This window comes from Atractosteus spatula, chromosome 6 (genome assembly GCF_055471065.1).
Source record: "Atractosteus spatula isolate fAtrSpa1 chromosome 6, fAtrSpa1.hap1, whole genome shotgun sequence".
Classification (NCBI taxonomy): Eukaryota; Metazoa; Chordata; class Actinopteri; order Semionotiformes; family Lepisosteidae; genus Atractosteus; species Atractosteus spatula.
In genome coordinates this window covers 7,082,751-7,108,920 of record NC_142711.1, presented here as the reverse complement: position 1 = coordinate 7,108,920, position 26,170 = coordinate 7,082,751, and the positions used below count along the sequence as shown (strand labels likewise).

Genomic DNA, 26,170 nt, shown 5'->3' with positions numbered 1-26,170 from the left:
CTGCATTTACAATAGCCAATAAGCAATGAGGAGAGAAATCAACAAATTTCAAATAAAAAAATCTACTGCTTGTTGTGAAGATGCAGGTCTTGAGGAGAGCATGGTCTCTCTGGGCCGTGCATGGGGGAAGGCAGATGTAGTATAATCATCAAAGAACAAAAAGACTGGGCAATGCCAATTTTGATGACCAGTATCAAATTCTTCAGTTTTGCAAAGTATAATACACTATGTAAGAGGAACATGCGGTTGAAATTCAATATTGACAAGTCTAAGATTCAGTTCTGCTCAGTTTAAACTTTACTATCCTCTGAGAGAAATTTGTTTTACTGTTAAATCCAACACAACAATAAAACAAGGAAGACCAACTTTTTCAACAGAGTAGATAGTACAATAGTGTTACAGAAGATAAGAGAGTTACTTTAAATTTGTTTGAGAGATATTGCAGCGGGATGAAAGATTTCCTGAGTCTGTTACTTTAACATGTGGGGATATTGTCACTATCGTAATACCTCCTCTTAAGGGCGCTCCGACCCCTTTTCGTATTTTAGTTGATTTCATGCACCTGCCCCCTGTTTTGTCCGTCTTTATTTAAGCCTGGCGCTTCTGCTATTCCTGGCTCAGCATTGGGAGATCGACACCCGGAAGAGACCCGACGGCACAGGCTTCATCACGGCATCCTGACCATCTGAGTCCGGGGCTCGGAGCGCCAGGCCTCATTACCCTGGTTTTAACTCTTTGTTCCTGTTCCAGATCCCATTCCGGATTTTAACCTTTGTATGTCTTGGATGAATTTCCCGTTACCTGGACCCTGGACTGTGCCCCGGATGTCCCCTTGGACTGTTTGGACTTTTTTGCCACGCCCCCCAAACACCCGATCACCATCGCCGCGCCCCCCTGTCTGTCCACCCGTCCTGATCCTCTACGTCCTTTCCCTGTTGTCCTTCTCCACTTACTTCCGGATTATACCCCCTGCATAGGGTCCTAAACTATGCTTCACGGGAGCCTGGACAGGTATCTCCCAGATAGGAGTAGTGTAAATGCACAATGGAGGGGGTGAGACACACATTTCCATAATGCTCTTGGCTTTCATTACAACCTTTTGTTTGTAGAGGATAGTTAAGATGATTTGATTTACCCCAATTATTTTGCTACTTATTTTTATGAGTTTACCCATCTTATTATAATTGATGGTACTGATGTTGCCAAACCAACAAGTAAGACAGTATCTTAAGACACTATCAAGAAATGGAAGCCGTTAATTGAAGTTCAGAAGGGATAGTGACAGACAAGCCAATCTCGTTCAGCTGTTTTACATTGCAATCATTACCGGATTTTGTTATATAGAGAACTCTTGCACACACCTCTTCTTACATTTTTTGCATTCATCCCACCATCCATCCCATCTCCATGTATGCAGCTACCCCTTGGCTCTTTCTGGCCAGGACGCTATCTCTTCACGAAGCGGGTTAAGCCAGAACTTAGTACACTTGAATACTCATTAGCAAAGAATCCGATTCTTGGATGACATTATTCCTCATGAAATGACTTATGGAAAAGTGTTAAAATAGTTCTATCTACCTTGAAATAGCTAAGGCTCCACAGCCGAAACGTTGTGTTTTCTTTCTTCACTTTTCATCATGGAATAAACCTATTGCTCGGTCCTTTGCAGTCTACGCATGCTGACAAAGCTACCCACCTGAACTACTTCTAAATACTCAGTAGGTCACTTTCTGAAGTGCTTTTCTTACATCTCAATGTAAGTAATGAGGAACTGTCCCACCTATGATGTATTTACATATCTTGTCAAACATTAGGACAACACTAGGATTCTTTTCAGAAGAATAATATACAGTCGTGAATGGAGTAACCAAAAACTGCTATATTAGCAACAGTACTTCCCTACTTAATTCTGTGGTGACTAATCCTTTCCTATAGTTCCTTAAGTAGTTAAATAAGAATTGCCTACCTTTATTGCCAAAGGAAAGGTTATATTACAGCTATTTAAAACCTGACACCAAAGCCAATGGTGTCATTTCCTACAGATGAATGGTCTTTTGTTTTAATTCAGTTTGATTACATTAAATGTGAGCTGAATGTAATTTCACAAATGACCAGGTATACAGTAAGTGTGTTTAAGCTTAATGCCAGTGACAAAATGCCTTTTGTTCAGGTGTCAGCAATATAACTCTATGCCACTGACTTTCCATTGGGTTAAAGATGGTATAACACGTTTTGTAAACACATTTTATTAACTTGATGACTTTATATTGGGCTACGACTGCTAGCAAGTCATTTTTAAGTAACGGTGCAATGTTTTATCAGGATCTACACACTTTAATAGCAATAACAATCTTTCAAAATAGCTTGCAATTTTAATAAATTATGAATGGAATGGTACTGACGCAACACAGTGTGTGTGGGAGAGCTGAATTACATCACAGATATGCCAGCCTGTTTCACTTTGATTAAATGCTTCATTTTATGAAGACATTTATGAACAATTTCTAATATTCCTCATGAAATATTAATCAAACTTCTGTTGTCAGATGCCATAAAATACTTTGCAAGATTTATACTTTTTGAAGGGAAGAATATGCCACAAAATAAAATGCTGTCTAACATTTTTTTAACCAGAACATCCATTGTAGTGACACCAAATGGGATAAATATGAGGTGGCTCAGGAAAAAAAAAATATTTTTAATAAAACAGATTTCTAAAACAGCACTAAATTTTACAGGTTTGTTGTTGCTGTCACTATTGGCACTACTTATTGTGCATTTTTCAAGTAAAAGATCTTGATTAAATGTAAAAGTAAGTAAGGGAGTAGGGAAATATAAAAAAGGGCTTAAATAATACACTGTTGTGGTGCTAAAAAGAATTGTACTGGGAGAAATTTGGAGCTGTCTCTGCTGGACTCAAATAAAAGTGGTGTTTAAGTATAATGGGTCTCATAGAAAGCAAGATTAAAAATTACACCAGCTTACGTGAAACAATACAATGCACTTTTGTAAACCAAGACTCACAGAGTGACAATTAATGTGTGTGGGAAGAAAGGTGTCGGGGTTTGATTGTCCTTAAATGGACATTAAATAACAAAAATAATAATAATAATAATAATAATAATTGCTTACACTTATATAGTGTCTTTCTGGACACTCCAATCAAAGCACTTTACAGGTAATGGGGACTCCTCTCCAATACCACCAATGTGCAGCTTCCACCTGGATGATGTGACAGCAGCCATAGTGCGCCAGAACGCTCACCACACAGTAGCCATCAGTGTGGAGGAGAACAGAGTAATGAAGCCAATTCATAGATGGGGATTATTAGGAGGCCAAGATTGGTAAGGGCCAATGGGAACTTTGGCCAGGACGCCGGGGTTACACCCCTACTCTTTTCAAGAAACGCCCTGGGATTTTTAATGACCACAGATGACCACAGCGTCCTCAGAGACCTCGGTTTTACATCTCATGCGAAGCACGGCGCTGTTTTACAGTATAGTGTCCCCGTCACTATACTGGGGCTTTATGACCCACACAGACCGCAGGGTGAGCGCCCCCCACTAACACCTCTTCCAGCAGCAACCTTAGTTTTTCCCAGTAGGTCTCCCACTTAGCTTCAGTGGGCTGCCAGTGTTTCCTGCCTCAGGTTGGGCTCTGAATTAGGGTGCGAATACACAATGTTTCATTACACCTGGTCATCAGCTATCTGTCACGATTGTAGTCCCTTCTCCTTAAGGGCGCTCCGGCTCTTCCTTGTTTATCTTATTCCCCGCACCTGCCCTTCATTCCAGTCTCCTTCCTGTCCCCCTTTAAAAGCCAGACGCAGTCGCCAATCGAGGCTCTGCATCTGATTTCCATATCGTGCGAGCCCGGGACCTGGTTGCGCCTGGCTCCATTATGTTTTTCAGTCTCTGTTCCTGTTCCTGTTCCCCCTGCCGGTTCCGACCCGGTTCCTGGTTTTAATCCATTTGTTCCTGATGGACCGCCTGGCTTTGGACCGTTTTTTGGATTCCCCTCTGGATTACTTTTGGATTGTTTGCCTCGGCCACACCTCCCCCGTGCACCAGCGCATTTTGGACACGCCCCCCTGTTTTCATCCTTTATTCCTGCATGACTTTTTCCCCAGTGTTTCCTCACTATTCCGGATTGTGTCTTCCGCATAGGGTCCGAAAAGAACTGTACGTTACACTATCCCAGTTGATTAATGGGCCCAGAGCAGTTAGCTCAACCGAAACCCAAAACGACACTTCCACACCACCTGGGTGTGAGTCATAAGCCTGTTTAGCGGGGGTTTCAAATAGGAGAGAACTGAGTACTTTTGGAGAAGAATTGGATTCTTCTCCAAAGAAGAGAGAAATGCAGTGGTTGGTCACAGGAGAGGACTCGATTTGAAGACCAGGAACTGGGAGCAGAGGAAGAAAGCCCCAGCATCATCTTCTTCCCCCCTTTACCCAAAACTGTACTTAGGATAGACGGGGGAGCACCAGGGATATATTGTTCAGAACGTCCGAGACTGAGGAGAATGCCTAGAACTTCACAGTTTCTTCGCTGTGGTGTAAAGAGCATACCAGGTTACCAACCAAAGATGGTTCCGGTGAACGGCAATGCTGGACTCTTCTTTTGGGACATTTGGTACTGTAAGTAGGGTACATGGACTGTTCCTTGAGTAAATTGTGTCATACATTCTATGCATTGTGTGAATGGTCATAGGAATGGCTTTGTTTAATAAAAATGTAATAAAATGGGATATTATGCCAAGTGCTTTGTCTGGACTGTGGATACACTGGGCATTCTGGGTAATAAAAAACTTGTGGCCAGGGGAAAAAGAGTTCAATTATATTTGCTAGGTGGCATAATCATGACTATTAAGCAAAAGCAGATCCTGCATTTAAGATTCACCCTATCCTTGATACAAGCCTTGGAGTAGATAGTGAAGCAGTGGCCTAAAATATTTAATTAATAGCACAATTATGAAAACTAGAAGGAGAAAGAATGCACTTTATAGAGTTATTTAAAAGGTTGAATTGCAGGTATTAAACAAAATGGCATGCAAAAGACAAAGGTTAAGATACAGGATAAGAGGAAGAGTTTATATAGTAATAAAAAATGATAAGAATAAAATCCTTAAAAAGCAGTAAACAGTTGGAAAACAGAGGATAAAGAAACTACTTTATAATGAAAAAGACCTGTGGATTTATGTTGAGATGTCATTTATATATTCTAGACAATATGGGGAAGCAATATTAAAGCAAACAGAATATTAAGGTATACAGTATAGACAAAGTGAAGAATTCTAATCAATGTTATGTTAAGCAACCTGGGGCTTGAAGAAATGTCCTACTCTGACAGGCTGAAGGAACTGAAACTTTTTAGTTTGAACAGAGAAGACTTCTTTGCGACATGATTACTGTATTCAAAATCCTGCCGGACATTGGTAAAGTCAACACAGAGGACGTCTTCAGAATGAACAGTGAAAAATTAACTAGTGGACACAAATGGAAACTACAGGGAAGTGCATTAAAAACTGGAGTCACCCTTTTGTACAAGGAATTGTGGAAATATGAAACAAGGGTCGTGTCGCAATATGCACACTTGCGGTTTTGCGCCCTTCATATGCGCATTCTTGCTCAAGTCTGCAAGGGTGTCCCATTTTTAAATTTGTGTTTCACAGCCTTCTTCAGTTGTGACACTGAAAGAAGGCTCCACAGCTGAAATGTTGTTTCTTTTCTTCTCTTTTCAGCATGGAATAAACCTTTACTTGTATCTGTTTTTCTCTTGTTTTCTTTATTATTCCATCAAAACTCACTCCTCTGAATCTCAAGCCTCATGCTGCATTCTTTCCTTCATGTTCTTTAATTCAATCTTGCCTTTTCTCATGTGGTCTCTTCTGCTTCCATTCCCCAGAGTCCGATTCAGCCCCAGGTTTCTTCTTCTTGGCTCCTGCTGCCTATAATGCCACCTCCTCCCAGGAGGTCTGCCCAGTGTCCTACCTCCGGCTCAGTCTGCCCTACGGTTCCTACCCCTGTCTTGTGTCTGTATAACAACCCAAAGAGCTGATTGTTGACTTCAGGAGAAAAGGAAAAGTCCACTCCCCCATCTACATCAAAGGGACTGCTGTGGAAATGGTGAAGAACTTCAAATTCCTACAGTAGGTGTTCACATCACTGAGGACCTCACATGGGCACTCAACACCTCCAGTCTCATCAAGAAGGCACAACAGAGGCTCTACTTTCTGAGAAGGCTGAAGAAAATATGCCTGCATCCACAGATCCTCAGCAACTTCAACAGAATGGTGGAGAGCATACTGACCAGCTGCATCACAGTCTGGTACGGCAACTGCACCGCATCTGACCGCAAGGCCCTGCAGCGGGTGGTCAAAACTGCCCAACACATCATCGACAATGCCTTACCATCCATCCACGAAATCTACAACACCAGGTGTCTGAAAAAAGCCACCAAAATTATAACAGACCCCACTCATCTATCCCCCTACCATCTGGTAGAAGGTTACAAACCATCCAGTCGCACACAATAAGACTCCGAAATAGCTTCTTCCCCAGAGCCGTCAAGATCGTGACCCCCCCACTCCCACCCACCAAACTATGATCTCTCCTCCCTTCTTTCTGTACCCACAACAACTGTACTCCTACACCACTACATACATCATACCTCCGACAATTGAATGTACAGTAAGCCGAACTTGAACTTAAAACTGTTCTTGATTGTAGTTGTACTATTTGATAGTTGTAGTATTTGATAATCAACATTTATTTTGCAGTGTTTGCCGTATTATTTTGCACTGTTTTGCGCTGTTTGTGTACTTCTGCAGTTTTTAACAGATATGGGTACAGTTGCATTGGTACCATACTGTTGTTAACACTGTTATTGTTGTTGTATGTTGTCTTTTGTCTTGTCTGCTGTTCTATATACAGTATATACTGCACCTGAGAAACTAATGAGAAACACTTTTCATTATACTATGCACCTGTGTAAGTATAATGACCAATAAAGTTGAATTAAATGGAATTGAATGATATTGCTGGCCTCCAGTTCGGCCCTGGATTCATTCTTCTCGTCTCCCACTACTCCTGATGCCATCTTCTTGGCCCCTGTCCTGCTTTCACTTTACCTACTTTCGAGCAGGCAGCTCCGAGTGGCTGCTGCTTCTGGGCCAGTGCAACACCTTCTGAGTTACAGCATTACAGCTTGAGTCCAGAGCTGGGCCCCATACTTGATAAAACGCCTAGCTTGCTGAGGGGAGGGGGGCATAGACTTGGATATAACCCCCCAAGGTTTATTCTCTCTCCATGGGAGTTCTTGTTTTCCTTTCCAATGTGCCCATTTGGTCATATTCCTACACTGTCAACCACTCAATTTGTTTGTAATGCAGTCAGTCCTATTTCAGAGAACCTCTTTCACCTTCTCTATGCTTCCATATTACTGCATTGGCGGTATGGGGTCCCACTTGGTTCTGACAACGTTGCAGTGACGACATGGGCTTCCACAGCCAAGCCCTCAAAATGCATTTTTTTCATTAACAAAGGATACCCCAGGACCCTTTCCCAAGCCAAAAATAGTACTTGGTCCACCAACCCAATTAAAAACTCTGGGACTCACAACCACATTCCATTGGTGCTACCCTACCATTTAAACACTCTTTCTATCCCCTGGACCATTAATGACAACTTCCCCATCTTACAGGATTATCCCTCCACTGGTACCCTTTTTTCTGACTGCCCCATCATCTCATATCGCCAACCACCTATACTGCATAACCGTCTTGTTTGCAGATCCCTTAGCTATCATCCACACCAGGCACTTTCCCCTGCAACAGAACTCGCTGCATCACCTGTAAATAAATATCCAATACCACACACGTTCAGGGCCCCTTTGAACAATTCCTGATCACCCAGATGACATCATTTATTTCCAGCAACCTTATTTGCTGCACCTCTTGTAAATAAGCTTGCTGTGTACATTTGGAGGAACAGGAAGGAGACTTGGAGACAGTTTCAGGGAATATGTCAGGGCTGTGAGGATCAAAGATCTCTCCAAACCCACAGTTTCCTACTGTATTTCACTTCTAACAGCCATGAACATACTGATCTCTCCATCTGCGTTCTCACAGAAGGGATTTGAGACTCCTATTCCAGAAAGACATCCACAAATAAAATTATCCTGAAACTAGGATCACACCTTCCCCCTTCTCTCAACGACAGGCTCGTTTCCCTCTAATCTTCTCTATTCATTTGCAGGTTCTGACTTCACCTCTCTCGACTTCACACCACTTGAGTGTCGATACTGCTTCTCTCCTGCTTCTGCCTCCTATCTTTAATTTTTTTTTCAGCGCGGAATAAAGCTTTACTTGTTCCTTTGCAGCCTATGCATGCTAACGCAGCAACCTACTTGAACTTATACCTAAAGTAGGGAGTTTTTGGTATGCCAAGATACCGTTAACATACACTTGCTGTAAAAATCAGCAGGATGATGTTTCACCTCTTATAATGATTCAAGCATATATATATATAATGTTCAACATTTTTCCACAGCAAGAAAATCTGAAAAAGAAAGAAAAAGACAGGATGAGTTTGTTTAGAAACCAGTGAAAATATTTTTTTCACAGCAATAAAGCAATTCCTTAGTTTTACATGAACAGTGTACCACAATGCTTAAAAACATCAAGAATCAATTCAACTATTAGCAGTTATTTATTCACTCTTCTTGGTGATGCAAGGTAATGTTCCCTATCTAATTTTAAAAGAAGCAGTTATTGTGCTAAAAATATGTTTCAAGAGAGAATTTGGTTAAATTTTATCTTTTGAAACTGCTGTCTTTTCTACGCTCATTAAATTACATACTGTATCAGGCCCCACTTAGGATACTTAATGTATCCTAAAGAGAAATGATTGTTGTAAGAGAAAATAGAATCATTTTCAAAAATAGTTTATTACTTTCAGTAATATGATACTATGATTATAACTTTTTTACAGTTTCTTGGTATTTAATGTTTAGCTTTTCTTCTTCAGTTCTCAAACCACCTACTTCTAAGTGGTTTTCCTAGACATGCTGAATCCTGCCAATTTGTAACAACAGAGCTGGGTGGAGCACACAACTGTAAGGCTCTCTGTCTGGATAGAAATAGGAAAGTGATGGCCGCTGCTAAACCTCCTGATATGCACTTGCGTTGTGTCTAAAAGCTCTGGCTTCTGCAGCCACTGCTCTGGGGCCGTTCAGGGGAAGAACAAGGGAAACTTGGAACAAAATATGTAGAAGTAAATAAATGTTCTGTTCGAAAAAGAATGTTTTTGCAGAAATATACAATTCCAAATTTTACTTCTTCAAAGAACACTGCTGATTATTATTCAGATAGTATAATGGATCCTTTTTTAAACCACTAGCATTTTTACATTTGTAGACTTCATCCTTCCTAAAATGCATTTCAGGCATTTACTACAGCTTCTCTAATACAGCAACTACTTTACAACTTTTCCAAAATCAAAAAATTTTCCATTATAGTCAGTCACACAATGTAGCAAACACTATTGACTTAACAGTATTAGTGGTGCACTCATATGATCATAGGTGCAGTGTATTACGTAAGATCTGAGCTTGGGTATATGGAAATAAATAGCTATTTTGCCATGTAAATAGTGTATCTGCATTGAGAATAAAAAAGACTAAAAACCCTTTTATAGCAGGTGCACGGACATTTGATTGAAGATGTAAATGATCGGGGGGGGGGGGTCTATTGCGAAAGTCAAGGGCTGGAAGTGTGTGTATCTGTTACACAGGCTTTGCATTAGGTTGCAGATGCTGTTTTACGTCCTTTTCTCCATGCAAGGTCAGGACAAACACATGCCCGATCTCTGAGCCCTAATAATAATAATTCCTTACACTTATACACCACTTTTCTGGACACTCCACTCAAAGTGCTTTACAGGTAATGGGGATCCCCTCCACCACCACCAATATGTAGCCCCCCCACCTGGATGATGTGACGGCAGCCATAGTGCACCAGTACTCTCACCACACACAAGCTATCAGTGGGGAAGAGAACAGAGTAATGAAGCCTATTCATAGTTGGGCGTCATTAGGTGATTGGTAAAGGCCAGTGGGAAATTTGGCCAGGACACTGGGGTAACACCCCTACTTTTTTTGAGAAATGCCCTTTCCCACAGAGAGTCAGGACGTCTGTTTTAAGTCTCATCTGAAGGATGGCACCTTTTCGTAGTATAGTGTCCCCATCACTATACTGGAGCATTAGGACCCACACAGACTGCAGGGTGAGGACCCTCTACTGGCTCCACTAACACCTCTTTCAGCAGCAACCTTTGTTTTTCCCAGGAGGTCTCCCATCCAAGTACTGACCAGGCTCACACCTGCTGAGCTTCAGTTGGCTGCCAGTAGTGAGTTGCAGGGTAATATGGATGCTGGCCTAGACGCCACACATTATCACATTCATGCCACACATGTTCAGTGGAGCTCAAATTTGGTGAGGACATCCTTGACATAACTGTCTCACAGGAAAGCAGTGTTATGCATGGCTCATAAAGATGTGCATTGCCTTGCTGGAATGTCACCATGTCATGACACATGTCACAGGAAGGGCAACATGTCATAGGAAGGGCATCATGAGAGAGCAGTATAGCATTGTGTAGTCAAATAGCCATCATCTACTACAAGTGCTGTTCTGCACTATCACACCTGAACCGACATTAGCTGGCCTCTTGTTCACAACAGTTAATTTGTATTGTTTTGCTCATCCACACCACTCTCATCCATCAGACTGGTCCACACAAGACCTTGCTTCACTGCAAAAGAGGACATGGCTCTTCTGCTGGCAAGTCCACCGGAGATGTTACTTCAACATACCAATGGCATAATGACATAGTTGTCTATCTAAGAGAAGGCATATTAGTTTCCGTGTTGAGTTTTTTATAGTTTTCTCAAGGCTTAACATTTAACAGGTTAAATCAGAGAATCACCTTTGCTCCATCATCTCTCACTAATGACCTGATTTAGTGCAATTGGAACAAAGTCACTTGAGTATATCATACTCAGACTTGAATGATCAGTTAATCAAAATGACAAAAACAATCCATTAGTATCCAGAATCTGTATACTTATCTGAAAACATACTTGTATAAACAGAGTGATACATTCCTTCTGATGCGTAGTACTGTATATAACTTGGCTTCTTTGATTAATAAATTGGTATAAATCAAGGTGTATGAAGTTTCTAGAAGGTTTCCTTCAGAGCAAACGGAGTGGTATGCTTTGCATTTACTCATCCTTGATGACATTGGTGAGACATTGCTCACAGAAAGAAATATTCTTCACTCAGTTGATCACTCAGAGTTTGTCTCAAAATGAAAAAAATACAGTACATAAAATATTTTCAGAGGGGTACTTTAGTAAAAAAAAATAAAATCAGATTTTAATTCTTTTCAATGTGTTTTAAAACATATTTTGAATGTTTAGCAGGAAAAATGGAAAAGAAAAACCAAAACATTGAAACCTTGATATAGGACATTGTTCCCAAAGCAGATGGTGATTATATATTCCATATGGCTCCTAGTTTCCATTCCATATGGAAATTTGGTGTTTTCGGATTGGTGTTTCCTGGCAGTCACAGCTTCCTTAAAATCCTCCCAAAACAACACCATAAGATTCATGTTAGGACATATTAGACAATATACAGTATTTAGGTTATGTGCCTCTTTAGAAATTCTGTTATTGATTTGGCTGTCTGCTGTCTGCTTTGGCTTGTTCTTGTCACTGAAATGTAAAGCTAATTTTAACAGACCTGAGACCACTGGACATCTTTTCAGATATCACCCTTCCAAGTTAAAGCAGATCCACACCACGGTGGAACAGCCACTATGTGTAACAAAAGGTACTAAGAGCTTTCCTTGTCAGTAATATTTTTTCTACCTATATGAATACTTGTCTTTGGTTTGAGAAACATTTTTTTGTATTTATCACCTGACATTTGCAAATATTTTTCTGTCTCTTAGAATTGAATATAGAAATGGTTGCACATAATTACTTTATACTTCCTAATTGGTTTTACTGCATTTATAGTCATACCACAACTCTGACAGTGTCTTTGACTTGAGACTTCTTTAACATTCTAACTTCCCCTTTAATCTTGTCTTTATTAACATTACCAGGAAGTAAATGCATTTTCCTTTCTCCTATCAGAGTCACTGATCTAGAGGTAACTATATGAACTTTAATCTATGGACAGTAAATAGCTGTAGGTGAAATTAGTTATCTAATTATTGTATGATTGGTGTCAGCTCTGAAAATGTCCTTTCTCACATTTATTAGGTTTTATTTGGTACATAATGAGCATGCCTGGTAGTTAGAGGGTGGTTAATTCCTTTTCTGTTTGTCTAAAATCTGAAAATGCTTGCAAAAAGCCCTCCTGGACTTTGCTCTGTGGTCATTGTGTTGTGTGTGCAGACCTTCCCTGGTTGTGCACAGGGTTTGTGATGGTACCCATTGTTTTGTAAGCCTATGCAGTTGTGATTTTTAATTGTGGCTGATTGCTTATCTAATGCAGGGAGATGCCCGCTTTCTCAATTTGTGATTGGAACATAGGGTTAAAAGTGGAAGTAGGCTTCATTAGCTTCATTTGGTTGCTAGTAGTAAATTGATCCTGGGATTTCATCTCTTGAAAATGAGCCAAGCTATAGGATTCAACAGGAAAGACCCCACCCCCATACAGCACTCCTAGAATTTTAATGATGGGCAACAAATGTCTGCTGGAAAAGTGGGAGAGCTTGACAGTAATGGTGGATGGCTTCTCCATTCAGGTGTCAGAGGAATCTGGGAGTCACACTTGATCCTCTCCCATCTTATGAGCCCCATTTGAAAAATAAATCTGATTAAGACCTTGTTTTCAGCCTAGAAATATTGCATTAAGGCACTTCTATTAATGTCCGATGCTGAGAACTTAGTTCATGCATTAATAACATTAAGGCTTGATTTCTGCATCTTTTTGTGTTCATTTGCTCTCTACCACTCTTCTCGGTAAATTGCAATATAACCAAAACTCTGCAGTTAGACCTAGCATGAACCTAGTAATGTATCTGGTTACTCTACTCTGGACTTATTTCAGACAACTTGTTTTTGTAATGTGGTACCCAAAATTGTGAATACACTAAATGTTACCAATTCAATGCTATATCTTTATATCTTGATATTTGCTTTTTTGTTGTTGGTTCACCGGTGTCTAGAAGATAAACATAATGCTGTAATATTCTACACTTATCTTTATTACACTACAAGATTAGTCCGTGCCCTGAACTTGGTTCAGGCACACTGGTGCAGATGTTAGCATTGCTGCCTTGTAGAGCTGGAGCCCTGGGTTCAATTCCGGACCTGGGGTGCTACCTGCATAGAGTTTGTATGTTCTCCCCATGTTTGTGTGGGTTTCCTCCAGGTGCTCCCATTTCCTTCTACAGTCCAAAAACATACTGGAAGGTTAAATTGCTCCTGGGAAAATTGGCCCTGGTGTGAGTATGTGTGTCTGTCTGCCCTGCGATGGACTGGTGTCCAGTCCAAGGTGTACCCTACCTTGTGCCCACTGCTGGCAATGACAGGCTCCAGTCCCACTGTAACCCTGAACTGGAAGAAGTGGTTAAAACATGAAAGGATGGTTCTAATCCAGCTGCCAATGGGTGCAAGACAGGATACACTGTAAATATGTGGGGCGCACAAACACCTACATACAGTATTCACTCACATTCAAATATGGGAGAAAATTTAGAAATGTCAATTAATCTGGACTGCATGTCTTTGGCTTTTGGGAGGAATCAAGAATACCTAGAGAAAACCATCACCGCCATGGCCAGAACACACAAATTTTACACAGGAAGGTATGCACTCCAACAATGGACCCTGGGCTTGAAGGCACGGGGCAAGACACGAGCTGAGGCAGCACTAGTAATTGCCACATCGCCATGCCTACAGCTTCCAGATGGATGTCTTCAGAATGAATGTTATTGCATCACCATCACCCTTGATCTCCTAACCTCAGTCCTGTAAACTGATGCTATAATCCAGTAATGATCCTTCCATTCATTTTCTTACCATTTTTTTCCAATTTAGGCTTGTGGGGGAAACATAAGCAAGCAATGGGCACAAGCAACGGGCACAAGGCAGGTACACCCTGAATGGGATGCAAGTGCATTGCAGGGCAGTAATGACCCGATATATTTTACATTTTCAGTTATCAAGAAACATTTATAAAAATTGCATAAAACCATTTTCCAGCCCGGCTTTGCATGTAATGCAAAACATCAGATTTTCTTTTGCATACAGTATGAAGGATCAACTATTACACAAGTGATTAAAACATATGTCAGGCGATTTAGACAATAGACCTCAGAGGTGGGGAGGCCTCCAAATAATACCTTTTTTTCATAATCTTTCAGAATCCTCGGAACCTCAGGCTTCATCACTTCCCAGAACACTGAGAAAATCTGTGCTTTTTCTTTTAAAAAAAAAAGAAAAGATTTGTTCCTGCGTCACATTGCTTTAATTTGTTCACCAGCTGCCAAAGTAAATTATGACCTGCTGAAGTGGTTCTTTACTTGGCACAGTATTCATACCGGCAGGAAAGCTTCTTGGATCCAGATCCTGAACAAGTGTAGTCTTTACTGTATAATGAATATGACATGAAAAACAAATAGCAATAGGAGACCCCAACCTAACCCTAACTTGTGAAGCTGTCAGTTTTCCTTGCAGTGTTTACCCATGCTATGTCCACTGAACTTCTTTGAGACAAAGCCTATAGTATTACATGGTCTTTTGATCTCTGAAATAGTCTGATCCTTTAGGTTTTTTGTCTTCTGCAGTTTTCTTTTTAAATAGTTTATGATGTAACTCCAAGTGCTGCCCCAGAAAGACTTTTTCAGACAAACAAAAGTCAGGAGAAACAGTCATAATGTTCGTGGAAAACAGGTTAATTTCTCGTGTTAATTTTCAATCCCATATCGAATTTAAATGAGTTGTATGGTATACAATATGTAAAATGACGCTGTGAGATGAATAACTTTTTAAAATTAAATAATCTTTGATTTAGCTAAAAGATTTGTTTGAGTGATATTTTCTTACAAACACATTTTGCGTAGGTATTTCATGTCTTGATTTTTGTTTAGTCACAGTTTCACCAAGCATTTGCTTCTGTAAGTCAGTATTAACTCAAAACAAGCTGTACAGACCTAGGAGTTTACAAAAACAGGTGTTATAAACTGAGGCTTGTTTCTTGCATTGGTATATACCTGTAGAGACTGTCAGGAGGGCAACTCGAGGGGTATTTCACAAATCAAATAATATTTTTAATTCACCCCTTGCTTAGAAGACTTGTCAAATTTAATGCATTGATAATATTTAGCTGTGATTAAGCAGAGCACAGAAAAAAGCGTTTTGTAGCTACAGTACTTCCTATTACACTATAGTTCACGGTTAAAGTTTATCAATAATATTGGTTTCTTCTTGGCACAAAGCATGTAAAAATTACTTAGCAGCCAACTTTGAGTAAATCGAGTAGAAACACAATCGACTGAAAGAGAAAAAACAATTCAAATAACCTCTTGGGCTCTTCGCTGCTTTTGCGTTGAACCTCAGTATCAACAAGCTCCTTCGAGCGGTTCAGGGACAGAAGTTCATAAATTCACTTTACAACTACCAATTGAAGGCTATCGAAGACTGGGTCAGAATAACACAGTCATGCGTTAATTAATCTAGGAAAATCACTATTGCTTTTATTTAAAAAAAATATGCCACATACAAAGATACCTACAGTAAGTAAGATATTGAGTGTGCTTGAAGGTCTCACTAATATCATTGTCTTTTTTAACAATCTGTTCACATTTTCCAGCCGCGCAAACCAAAAGCAGATGTTTCGATTAGGGACAGGCTGCTGCTGTGTGCCAGAATGAGGGGGAAAGAAACAACACATTACGTTTCCAAATGATGTTTTGATTCAGGTGACAGGGAGGGATCCGGGGCACCTTGAGAGAGAGAGAGAGCGCGTCCTCTCGCTTCCCGGACCATTCCAGCTACAATATATAAAGTCGAAAGTTACTCCTGCGCTCCCAGAGCTCGTATAGGGTTAGCGAGAAGCCACGTCCCACCTAACCCCAGACACTAACTTCCCAAAGCAAAAAGCAACACAAAAACCTTTCTAAAGGATTAACGGTAAGGTATTTTCAAAGCTTTTTTTTCCCAGTATATTACGGAGCATGAAGAAATATTACTACTACGATTTCCACATCGTTATTATTATTATTATTATTATTATTATTATTATTATTTGTTGTAGTAGTAGTAATAACAATCACTATTGTCAAGCATTTGACGTTGATGAACTAACGAGGTGAATTCGATTATCTTTTACTTTCGGTGAACTGTACCACGTGTGAAAGCAAGTTGAGCCGCATCAGTTTCTGACTATTATTCAGCAGTCGAACCGATTGAAACGAGACGTTCCCGTTTTTTTTTTCTGAAAAGCGTGTAAACGTGAATTTGCTCTTTGATTTGCTTACAGTACCCTGGCTGAATCGGAATACATCCATCTGCCACTGATCAGAGAGCGCAAATTGAGGAGGATGACGGAAGTTATGAAGCTGTGCGCGCTGAAAGCCCTGATTTTGCATGTTGCCTGCGGAGCAAGTGCATGGGTAGTGACTAATTCCACAGACCCCTTATCGGCAGCAACCAATTTCACCGACATTGACTCTGCACTGAAGCACCACCTAGACACCGCGAACATCCCCAAAACCAGGCGGAGGCGTTACATTTCACAAAACGACATGGTCGCGATTCTAGATTACCACAATAAAGTGCGAGGAAAGGTGTTTCCACCTGCTTCGAACATGGAATATATGGTAAGTCTTTGTTGTGGGCTGGCAGTTTTATTTCTACTGCTGCAACTCTTCAAGCGGAGACAGAGCTCACCGCCTACAAATGTCATATTCATTTAGCTATGGTAAAGCAACATTTCCTTCTGAAATGTGAATATATTATTGGACTGCCCGCGGATTGGTCATAGACTATCTTGCATGAAACGAGTCTTATTTAAGGCGGTGGGCTACTGAGTGCATTCGGTATTTCTCTATCCCTTTTTTTCTGCCGGTGTTTCTGAGAAAAAAAAAATCGCAGGAGTCAGTTCCAAGTACTGTCACAAAAAAAGAGAAAAGGCTTTTAAAAGTTCTCCAGAACGTAAAAAATCCAGTCTCTCCGTTACCTTATATAGGCATTCTAACAACTGCTTCAAAACGGGTTGTGCTGTTAGCAACGCGGGTGTGAAATCCTCTGGTGTAGACAGCGGTGCTTCTTTGGAGATGCGAGGGCTTAGAAATTAGGTGTACTGTATAAACAGACAAACTGATTAAAAGACTTTGGTTCCTGCAAAGATGGAAATATTTTGGAAAAAGACATACCGAGATTTAGCCTTTTTTTCTAAATTGGAAGAATTGCAACGCCACTGGTATACAAATACTCTGATGTACAGTAAATTTGGCTTAAACACGTTGGATTGACTGCACGAGTCCTGGCTCTGGCCAAATATGTTTGTTGGGAGCTGTATTCAATAAAAAATGCAAATGGTAGTTCTCAGACATGTATATCTGTTGCTTTTTTTTTTAAAAAAATCCTTTAATCACACAGAATTTCAAACATTACTATATTATTTCAAATAAAGTGTTTTTTTTAATATAAAATCTGCTTGGCTTCGGACATGGGCTATTACATTCAATTAAACATCATGTTGTCAAAAGAGACTTTGAAAAGCATGAGACATCCTTGCTCCTGTAATGACTTGGTTGTGTTGATCATGTGCAGGCTAGGATGTTGCTGGAAATGGGGGACTGGCAGGGAAGTAGTGGTTTTCTTTCTTCTTACCTGTTTATTTTAAATAAATTAAGTTGTTCTTTTTTCCCTTAGAAAAAAGTAGTAATAAAAGTAAAGTGAGATTAAGCTATGTAGACGAGGGCAACTTCAAAGCACACCCCTATACAAACATAAACTGTGAGGTGCATAAGGAGTAGCTTTCAGTTTTGTGTCTTCTGCATCCTTTCGCATCAACAGCTGTCAAGCAGCTTGAAGTGCTTTGGACCACCAAAGCACTGCAGGAAAGCGATATCATACCTCCTCACAGTGAAAAAAGTCTGAACGTTGCAGCATTCAGGCTCTGAGAGGAGGAGACTTACAGCATCACTCTGCTCTGACTCGAGAAGTGTGAGGCTAAGGAAAAGAAGACAAACGTATAACAGATCTGCCTAATTTATTAAATATGCAAGGTATATAAAAGGAAACTTTTATAGCTTCAGCAAATAAAAATATAGCAAGTCTTTAATTACAATAAAATGTTGAATTCATATTTTGGGAAAGTAAGTTAAAGAAACGTGTAGCAGAGTCACTACTAACTTTTGAAGGAATGTTACTTTAGCCCAAGGAATGACACCTAATTTGTGACATGAAAGCTGTAAAACATGCTGGTATGCAATTTTTTTTCTTAGCAAACTTGCAGCATTCTGTGAAACAATACTCATTATTGCCATATTGTTTTTTCCAAATAACAGTGCCAACTAAATTTTGATTATTTTCCCTCCTAGACTCACTTAAGAGAACTAAAACTGTCTATTGTGATGCAAATTTCATTTGTAGTCTGAAGAACCTGGATTTGTTGGAGCAGGGTAGCTTTTTATTTTTAAACCAGCTTCTCAAGTCTGAGGAGAGCTTTACAGATATAGTCCTCACATATTTGTTTACAAGGAACATGACTGACACTATCTGATACTTTCTAATATAACTATACTGTACTGTAGTATACCTAGTTCAAAAAAGTACGCTACACTGGAGCAGGGAATAAATGCATCCATGTAGTACAACAGATAAGCGCGCATTAGATTTACTTTACAGTATATTGTATTCTGGGGAATAACACATCCCTGTGAGGCAGGGCGAGTCATTTTTAAAAAAAATACTTGAGGTAATTTATCTGCATTTATGTCCTGTTATACAGTAGGTAACTGTTAACTTCAGTGTGATCAAAGGGTATAATTTGTGGGAGCCCTTTAAGAGCACCCCACTGCAAGCCACAGGGAAACCTCAAAACATCATATAAAACAATAGAGTTGAATGGAATGGGAGTCTGAAAGTATCAGTTATGTTTGGGTGTGGAACAACATGGTTACCTGAGCCACCTGAGGGAAGACCCGACCCCAGATTTAACTTATCACAAGACAGCATTCCTACAGGAAGTAACATAGCCCCCCTAAAGCAGTGTTGTTCACACTCTTTGACAGGTCTTCATGTTCAGGAAAACCAAAATGATGGAACCCTTTTATCTCACTTATAACTCACTCTTCACTAATAAGTAAGCAGATCGATTTACATAAAACTCTTTTATCCCATCTTGTGCGTGCGTGACAGGTCTGGGATGAAAATCTGGCTAAATCTGCAGAGGCCTGGGCAGCCACGTGCATCTGGGACCATGGGCCTCAGTACCTCCTGAGATTCCTGGGTCAGAACTTATCCGTCAGAACAGGACGGTAGGCTCTTTTCTTCTTCAAAAAAACTTATTTTTCTCATGAGAGGATTTTTGATAATGCTTGTAGATAAGGAATTACGTTGTGTTTTTAATGAATTACACTTTACATTGACCGTAAGTCATAATATTTAAGGCTTAAAGCCATACTGTATATATTCCTGAATTCATTAGTATGATTAACAGGACCCCATGATAAACTGTTAGTGGAAATGTCTTGAAGGTCTTCAGAATAGTCATTTGTCCTGATGAAAATATAGACTAAAGGAGTGACCTTGAGTCTTCATGAATTCCTTTTTCTACCATATATAAAATGTGGATAGAAACTGGGTTACAAATGTACAGAATGAAGCCCGGTGCAGAAATGAACATACATAAAATACTTCTGCTTTAATGTATTTTTTGGTTTGCAGCTACCGATCCATTCTCCAGCTTGTGAAGCCCTGGTATGATGAGGTCAAAGACTACATTTTTCCTTATCCACGTGACTGCACTCCCCGTTGTCCTCTCAAATGCTATGGGCCCATGTGTACACACTATACCCAGGTAAGTTCCTGAATGTCTTGGCTTACTGTATGTCAAATTAACATGAACTGGTTAATAAATCTGTCCAATTCTAAATCTGTCCATTTATGTGTAGATGGTGTGGGCCACATCAAACAGAGTTGGGTGTGCTGTTCATACCTGCCACAATATGAATGTCTGGGGCTCAATATGGAGGAGAGCTACATACTTGGTGTGCAATTATTCTCCAAAGTAAGTGACTTTTTATGACTATAACATTTATAGCATGTATGCCACAAGCAGACTATATTAAATTGCTTAATGGTGACACTTATTTCTTTGTCTCAATGTCCAATCGTGGATATTTTGCTGTATGACAGTGCTGTAAGTTTCACTTAGCAGCAACAGCCCTGGAGTGGCATTTAATGAATCCATGAAAGGTGTGTTAACTACTCAGCCGTTATTGGTTTCTTGAAGAAATCATAAATTGCACTCCATTCTCTCTATATGCTGTATGTAGTAGAATTAAGCAGTTGTCCTTTCAACAAAAAGGAAAAACAATACATCTGTTTATCACTTTTAATTGAACATTAAGCCCCAGTTCACAGCGGCTTGTTATGTTATTTAACCTATTATCTGCAAAGTTAAACTAAGTACACTCTTCCGAGAGTTAAGCAAATTCTCTGGTTAGCGGCCTCTGTTCTCAGAGTTTGATGATGATGTATTGATTGGTCCAGTTGCAATCAAGAAACAATACCCAGTTCTTTTGATTCTCAGTTAAAGACAGCTTGGTTCTGTCGTGAGCTCTGATTTTTTCAGGTTGGTCAGGAATGTCCGATTCCTGTCAATTCTCTGTTAATCTCAGAGAACACCTGCCTGTAGCCATGGCATAGCTTTTTTTAATGTGACCTGGTATGCTCTTTAATAAGTTCTTTAACAATACATGCTTTGACACAATACTTACAGCACCCTGGACAGGCGTTTTATACTGTATAACATATATTTACCCCAGATCTTGGATGTCATCTCCCTTTAGAACCTGCAGAATCAATTGAAGAAGCAGGATTTGAATACGTCTTCTACAGCAAACTAATACAAATGTATCGTCAGCCTTATTACGTCATTGGATTCTGAATTCAGTGACAGGCGTGCTGAGGGATGTGGGATCATGCCACCCAGAGATGGGTCTCATGGACATTCTCAATCACGATAGTGTGCATCTGCTGATGCATGATGTAAAACCTTAATTAGCACGTGTCAGCTTTCTTCACAAAAGTCATCATAGATTGGCTGCTCATGATAATATTGATCTGTTTTGTTTTTCAGGGGGAACTGGATTGGAGAGGCCCCATACAAAGTAGGCGTTCCTTGTTCAGCATGTCCTCCCAGCTATGGGGGTTCCTGCAGTGATAACATGTGCTTTCCAGCAGTGAACTCAAACTATCTTTATTGGTTTAAATGAATTCAGCTCTGTATGCTGGAGATATTTGCCTATCAGGCATCTTTCATTGTATTTGCACAACATTCCTGCATAGCATAATTTGTATATAAGTTTTTCTATTTAAACCATGTTCATATTTACAAAGGTAGCATATAATATCTGGACAACAGTTAATATAATTTCACTCTTCTTAAAGTGTACATAAAGTGTATGATTAATATTCATTTTATACAGCAGTGTGTTTTAATGTACTTTTTTAAAACATTGTTTTATTTGCTTTTGTAAATGAGGTGTACTGATTGGGAAAGTAGATCATGTCTAGAATATTTATCTTAAGGGAACATTCAAATATTAAAAATTATAATTCTGAAAATGGTGCTAGTATTATGGTTCTGAGCAAATGTTTCAGTTTTCTCAAACTTTGTTTTTTTTTTTACCTTTGACCATTTTATACAGACGGTGCTTTACCTAAATTTGGTTACTGTAGGTTCAAACTGTATGTTGTTTTTAAAACATTGTTTTAAGGTGCTTTATTTATGTCTTCTTTGTCAGATTCAAAATATCAGAATGGTATTACAGATTGGAATACTGTTTTATTTTCATCACTTTGAGAGTACGCCAAGGGTTCCTTTCCCTGGGGTGGAGGATGCCTGTGTCTGGTGGTTTCCAGCTAAGTTTTAAATCTCCACTGTTAATTGATTATATGCCTGCTTGTTTAGATTTTGTTTGATTTGGTTTACAGTATGCTCTAAAATACCCAACTTCAGGTGTACTGTTGCTGACGACGTCTGGAAACAGAACATCATATAGTCTCTCCTCAGCTTGCTCACCCTTATTTCTGACTGAGCAACTATATCGATGGGTGCTCATGTTGGGATGAACAAGCAGATGAGAATGGCAATGTCTCGGACACACCCACAGCAGTGAATGACAGTGTCTCAGACACGCCCACTGCTGAGAATGATAGTGTCTCAGACACGCCCACTGCTTTGAATGACAGAGTCTCAGACACACCCACTGGTGGGAATGACACTGTCTCAGACACGCTCAAGTGTTTTTTTTCCTAATGCAGGAGTTGTTTACATGTTAGGCAACACACCTGACTGAGGACAGTTCTGAAACCCAACCATTGGTACACGTTTGGTGCCAATTACAAATCCCATTCAACATTTTAAGAGCTGAAAACAAATGTAAAACTATGCCTCATATAAAAGATTAAACAAATCAGCCTGTGATTAAGAACTCAGCTGGAGCACAAACTAAGATACAGCAGTTCCTCAGAAATGGCATAGACAACAACTAGCATGCAGTAGCCAACAGTCAAGGACTGCAAGTGTCTGCAAGCCAGTGTTCTTTAGGGTTGGAATTTTAGCAAGGAACGGTGTCTTGGACAGAATTTCTAGTTGCTTATGCAGCTTGTATACACAGAGCAGTGTGAAATAATTAGTGATATGTTTACTTTAAAAGTTTTGCAGTTTTTTTCCTGTAAGTTGTAATTTGCAATTTACCAACACATTTTTTATATGAATACTGCATAATGCACCTTAATGTTCTTAGAACATTGAAACACAAAGAAGCAACACATTCTATTCTAACAACTAAATTAAACCTGAAATTTCCATGGCAGATTTTAAAAATGACAAATTCCCCCCCCCCCCCCCCAATATTTTTTTTACATTTACAACTGCCTTTCAATAGAAACATCCGTCTTTAACATCTGTTAAAATGTATACCAATTGTTAATATACTGGAAGACAAAAACAATATACAATTTTTCACAGAAAATAAAGTAAAACCAAATCATCAATCTTCAAGTCCATGACCATAATATACATTTAACAGTTTTTTTTTCTATTAGAATATGGTACAATATATAAGCCATCCATTCTTAAAAGTTAGTATTGATTTGGCTATCACTTTTATCCACCTATGTTTGTATAGCTGGAAATTTACTACAAGAGCATGACAGACATGCTTTGTTTGAGGCTACAGCTGCAGTGTCTCTGCTGGGATTTGAACCACAACATTCCAGTTCTCAGTTTAGAGCTCTAACCACTACTCCATATTGTGCTGAAGGTAGTCATGTAGCGGATTGACGTCAGTACTGACATCACAGTTTGCTGGATAAGTTCATTCATTTGAAGTACTACTGACACACAGTCCACATAGCAGGGAAATATCACTCTTCTGCAGTGACTTACAGTGGTGGCATATTTAAACAATGCACCACACAGGATAAAATTATTTTTGGGCACCCAATAAGGATTTCTAAAATAAGCTGAAAAGTTAGAAATGAATATTTCAGATAAAGGAATTTGTGGTATTTGTGCGATTGAATGTGCAGTACAAAATGTAAAGGTTAATGTAAAGTCTGCAGGAATCTGTGCTAATAGAATCTGGAAAATTGGCATGCTCATAAAGGCAAGTAGGAATATCGGAAATCAGGAAAGAGAAGAGTAGTAGGGAGCTTACTGTCACCTACTTTAATAGCACTGTAGGACATGGAAATAATAAAAAACAATTTGTGTTTTTCATCCCCCCAAAATCTGGTTGGGTTTATAGTGGATTGTAATAAAAAATTATCTACTGACACTAGATAAATCTGCTGACATCTTACAGTCTTCTGCAAGATCCACTGCAGAAGTTTCACACCTTACTAGCAATAGACTTACTAGCAATAAATGGGTAATAAGTTACACCAGAAATTATTGTACTATGCAATATTTACAGAGGAGGAAATTCATGCCATTTTTTCAAGTTTTCAATTGGAACATTTTTGTCATAGGTCATCCTTAAATATATAAACGTCTAAATATTTTATACGAAAACATTTTGTTATTATGATTCTTATTCTAGGTGGTTTTATTGTATCTTTAACCTATTTTGGCCCAAATATTGTAAATCAAAAATCTCAACTTTCAGAAAATATTAAAAATATTAAATACCAGTAGTCATATGCAATATTAGGGGCATGTGCACTTTGTTCTTAATGAACGATTAAAGCCAAGGTCTAAAACTGATGCCCCAGCTATTAAAAAGACAGATGAAGAATATTTTCTAGCTTGGGTTGATATGGTACTAAAAAAGACTGTTTTGTATAGCTGAGAACACTGCAAAGGTATTTTGTTCAATTAGTCAATAAAATATAAAACAAAATACTTGCATGTGTTATTGTATTCGCACTGAATGTTTTATTTAATTTTCTGTTTTTCATGTGCTTGAGATGTAACCAGGTGCTATTTTATATAATACCAATAAACAAGATACAACACACCTCTCATTGTGTTAATTTGAAGTGTATGCAGTATTAAGCAAGTGTTAACCACCAAAACAGTCAAATGGGACAAATGGTCTTTTCTCATTTTAAACTTATGTTCTTATTAATGTATAAATACATATATTAGTACATGTACTGATGTATTAAGACATCCCACCATGCACAGCAAAAATGTCTGTTAAAAAACATTAAATCAGAACAATGGATTATTTATTAATTAATTAATTAACTATGAATTAATTAATTATGAATTAATGACTATTAAAGTCCTTAACTGAATGTCAGGATGGGATAACGACAGACAAGCCAACTTCACCTTTTAAATCATAATCATTACTGACTTTTGGTATATTCTCTATAACTTTTGTGCACACCTCTTCTAACTTTTTTTCCTCATCCAACAAACCGTGCTTCAAACAGGCAGGAAGGAGAAAACATGACAGAGTGAAAGAAAAAAACTGTATGCTTCTTGTTTTGAATTCATCGCACATTTTATTGCGTTCATTCTGTGTGTCAACAAGCGGGAAAGTGAAAACAAGGCAAAAAGGAAAATATGCTCCTTGTTCACCTTGCTTCTTACTCACATTAACTCTAAACGTGGATGGAGCTTCAAATAGTGGGCAGGAAACAGAAAACGGAGCAAAAACACGCTTCTCTGCATGCTTCATTTTGTTACATTCTGTACATGGACAGCGCCTTAAACAAGCAGGAAAGTGAAAACACGACTGAACAAAAGAGAGAAACGGTACTTATTACACATTTACCTCCCACTTTCATCTCTATAAACATCCTGCAGGAGTGCATAAACACGATGGAACAAAAGAAACGAAATAGAACATTTGAGTCATATTTGCCTTGCTCTTTATCGCATTAATTCTATAAATGGGCAATGCTTCAAAATGGAACAAAAAGAAATAGGATTTTAATGTCTACCTTTTCTTTTATCATGATGTCCACATTTCATTTTCATGCGGATTAATCCAAAACTTATTATACTTACTCAGTCGCAAAGAATTTGATTCATGGGTGTCATTATTCCTCATGAAATGTAGTTAATCTAGTAATGTTATAAGAACATTTAAGACAGAATTTACAGCCCCTAAAATAAAGTGGTACCCATAGGAAGTTTGTTATGTGTGAGATTTTCCTGCATGAATTACACTCCCGCATATTGTTCCAATATCTGTCCACTCTTGATCAGACTATAAATGGTTAAGATTATGTTTTTAGAACACTTCAAGATACATATTACTCTAAAAAAAAGTATAGCATAGATTACAAACAATATGAAGCAATTTAACCCATCTTTTCTCATTTGGTCAATAGCAGTTTATTGATCCCAGTACTCCAGCCTTTTATTTAGCAATCCCAGCAATTTCAC

General features: G+C 39.0%; 1 protein-coding gene across 1 annotated transcript; it reads left to right on the top strand.

Moving 5' to 3' along the window:
• Positions 1-16,625: 16,625 nt before the first annotated feature.
• Positions 16,626-21,533, top strand: LOC148831741 (peptidase inhibitor 15-like). The gene is made up of 5 exons (XM_088919396.1): positions 16,626-16,904; positions 19,453-19,571; positions 19,981-20,113; positions 20,208-20,323; positions 21,398-21,533. Exons 1-5 carry the CDS (start codon positions 16,626-16,628, stop codon positions 21,531-21,533), a joined length of 783 nt encoding a protein of 260 aa, XP_088775522.1.
• Positions 21,534-26,170: the final 4,637 nt, after the last annotated feature.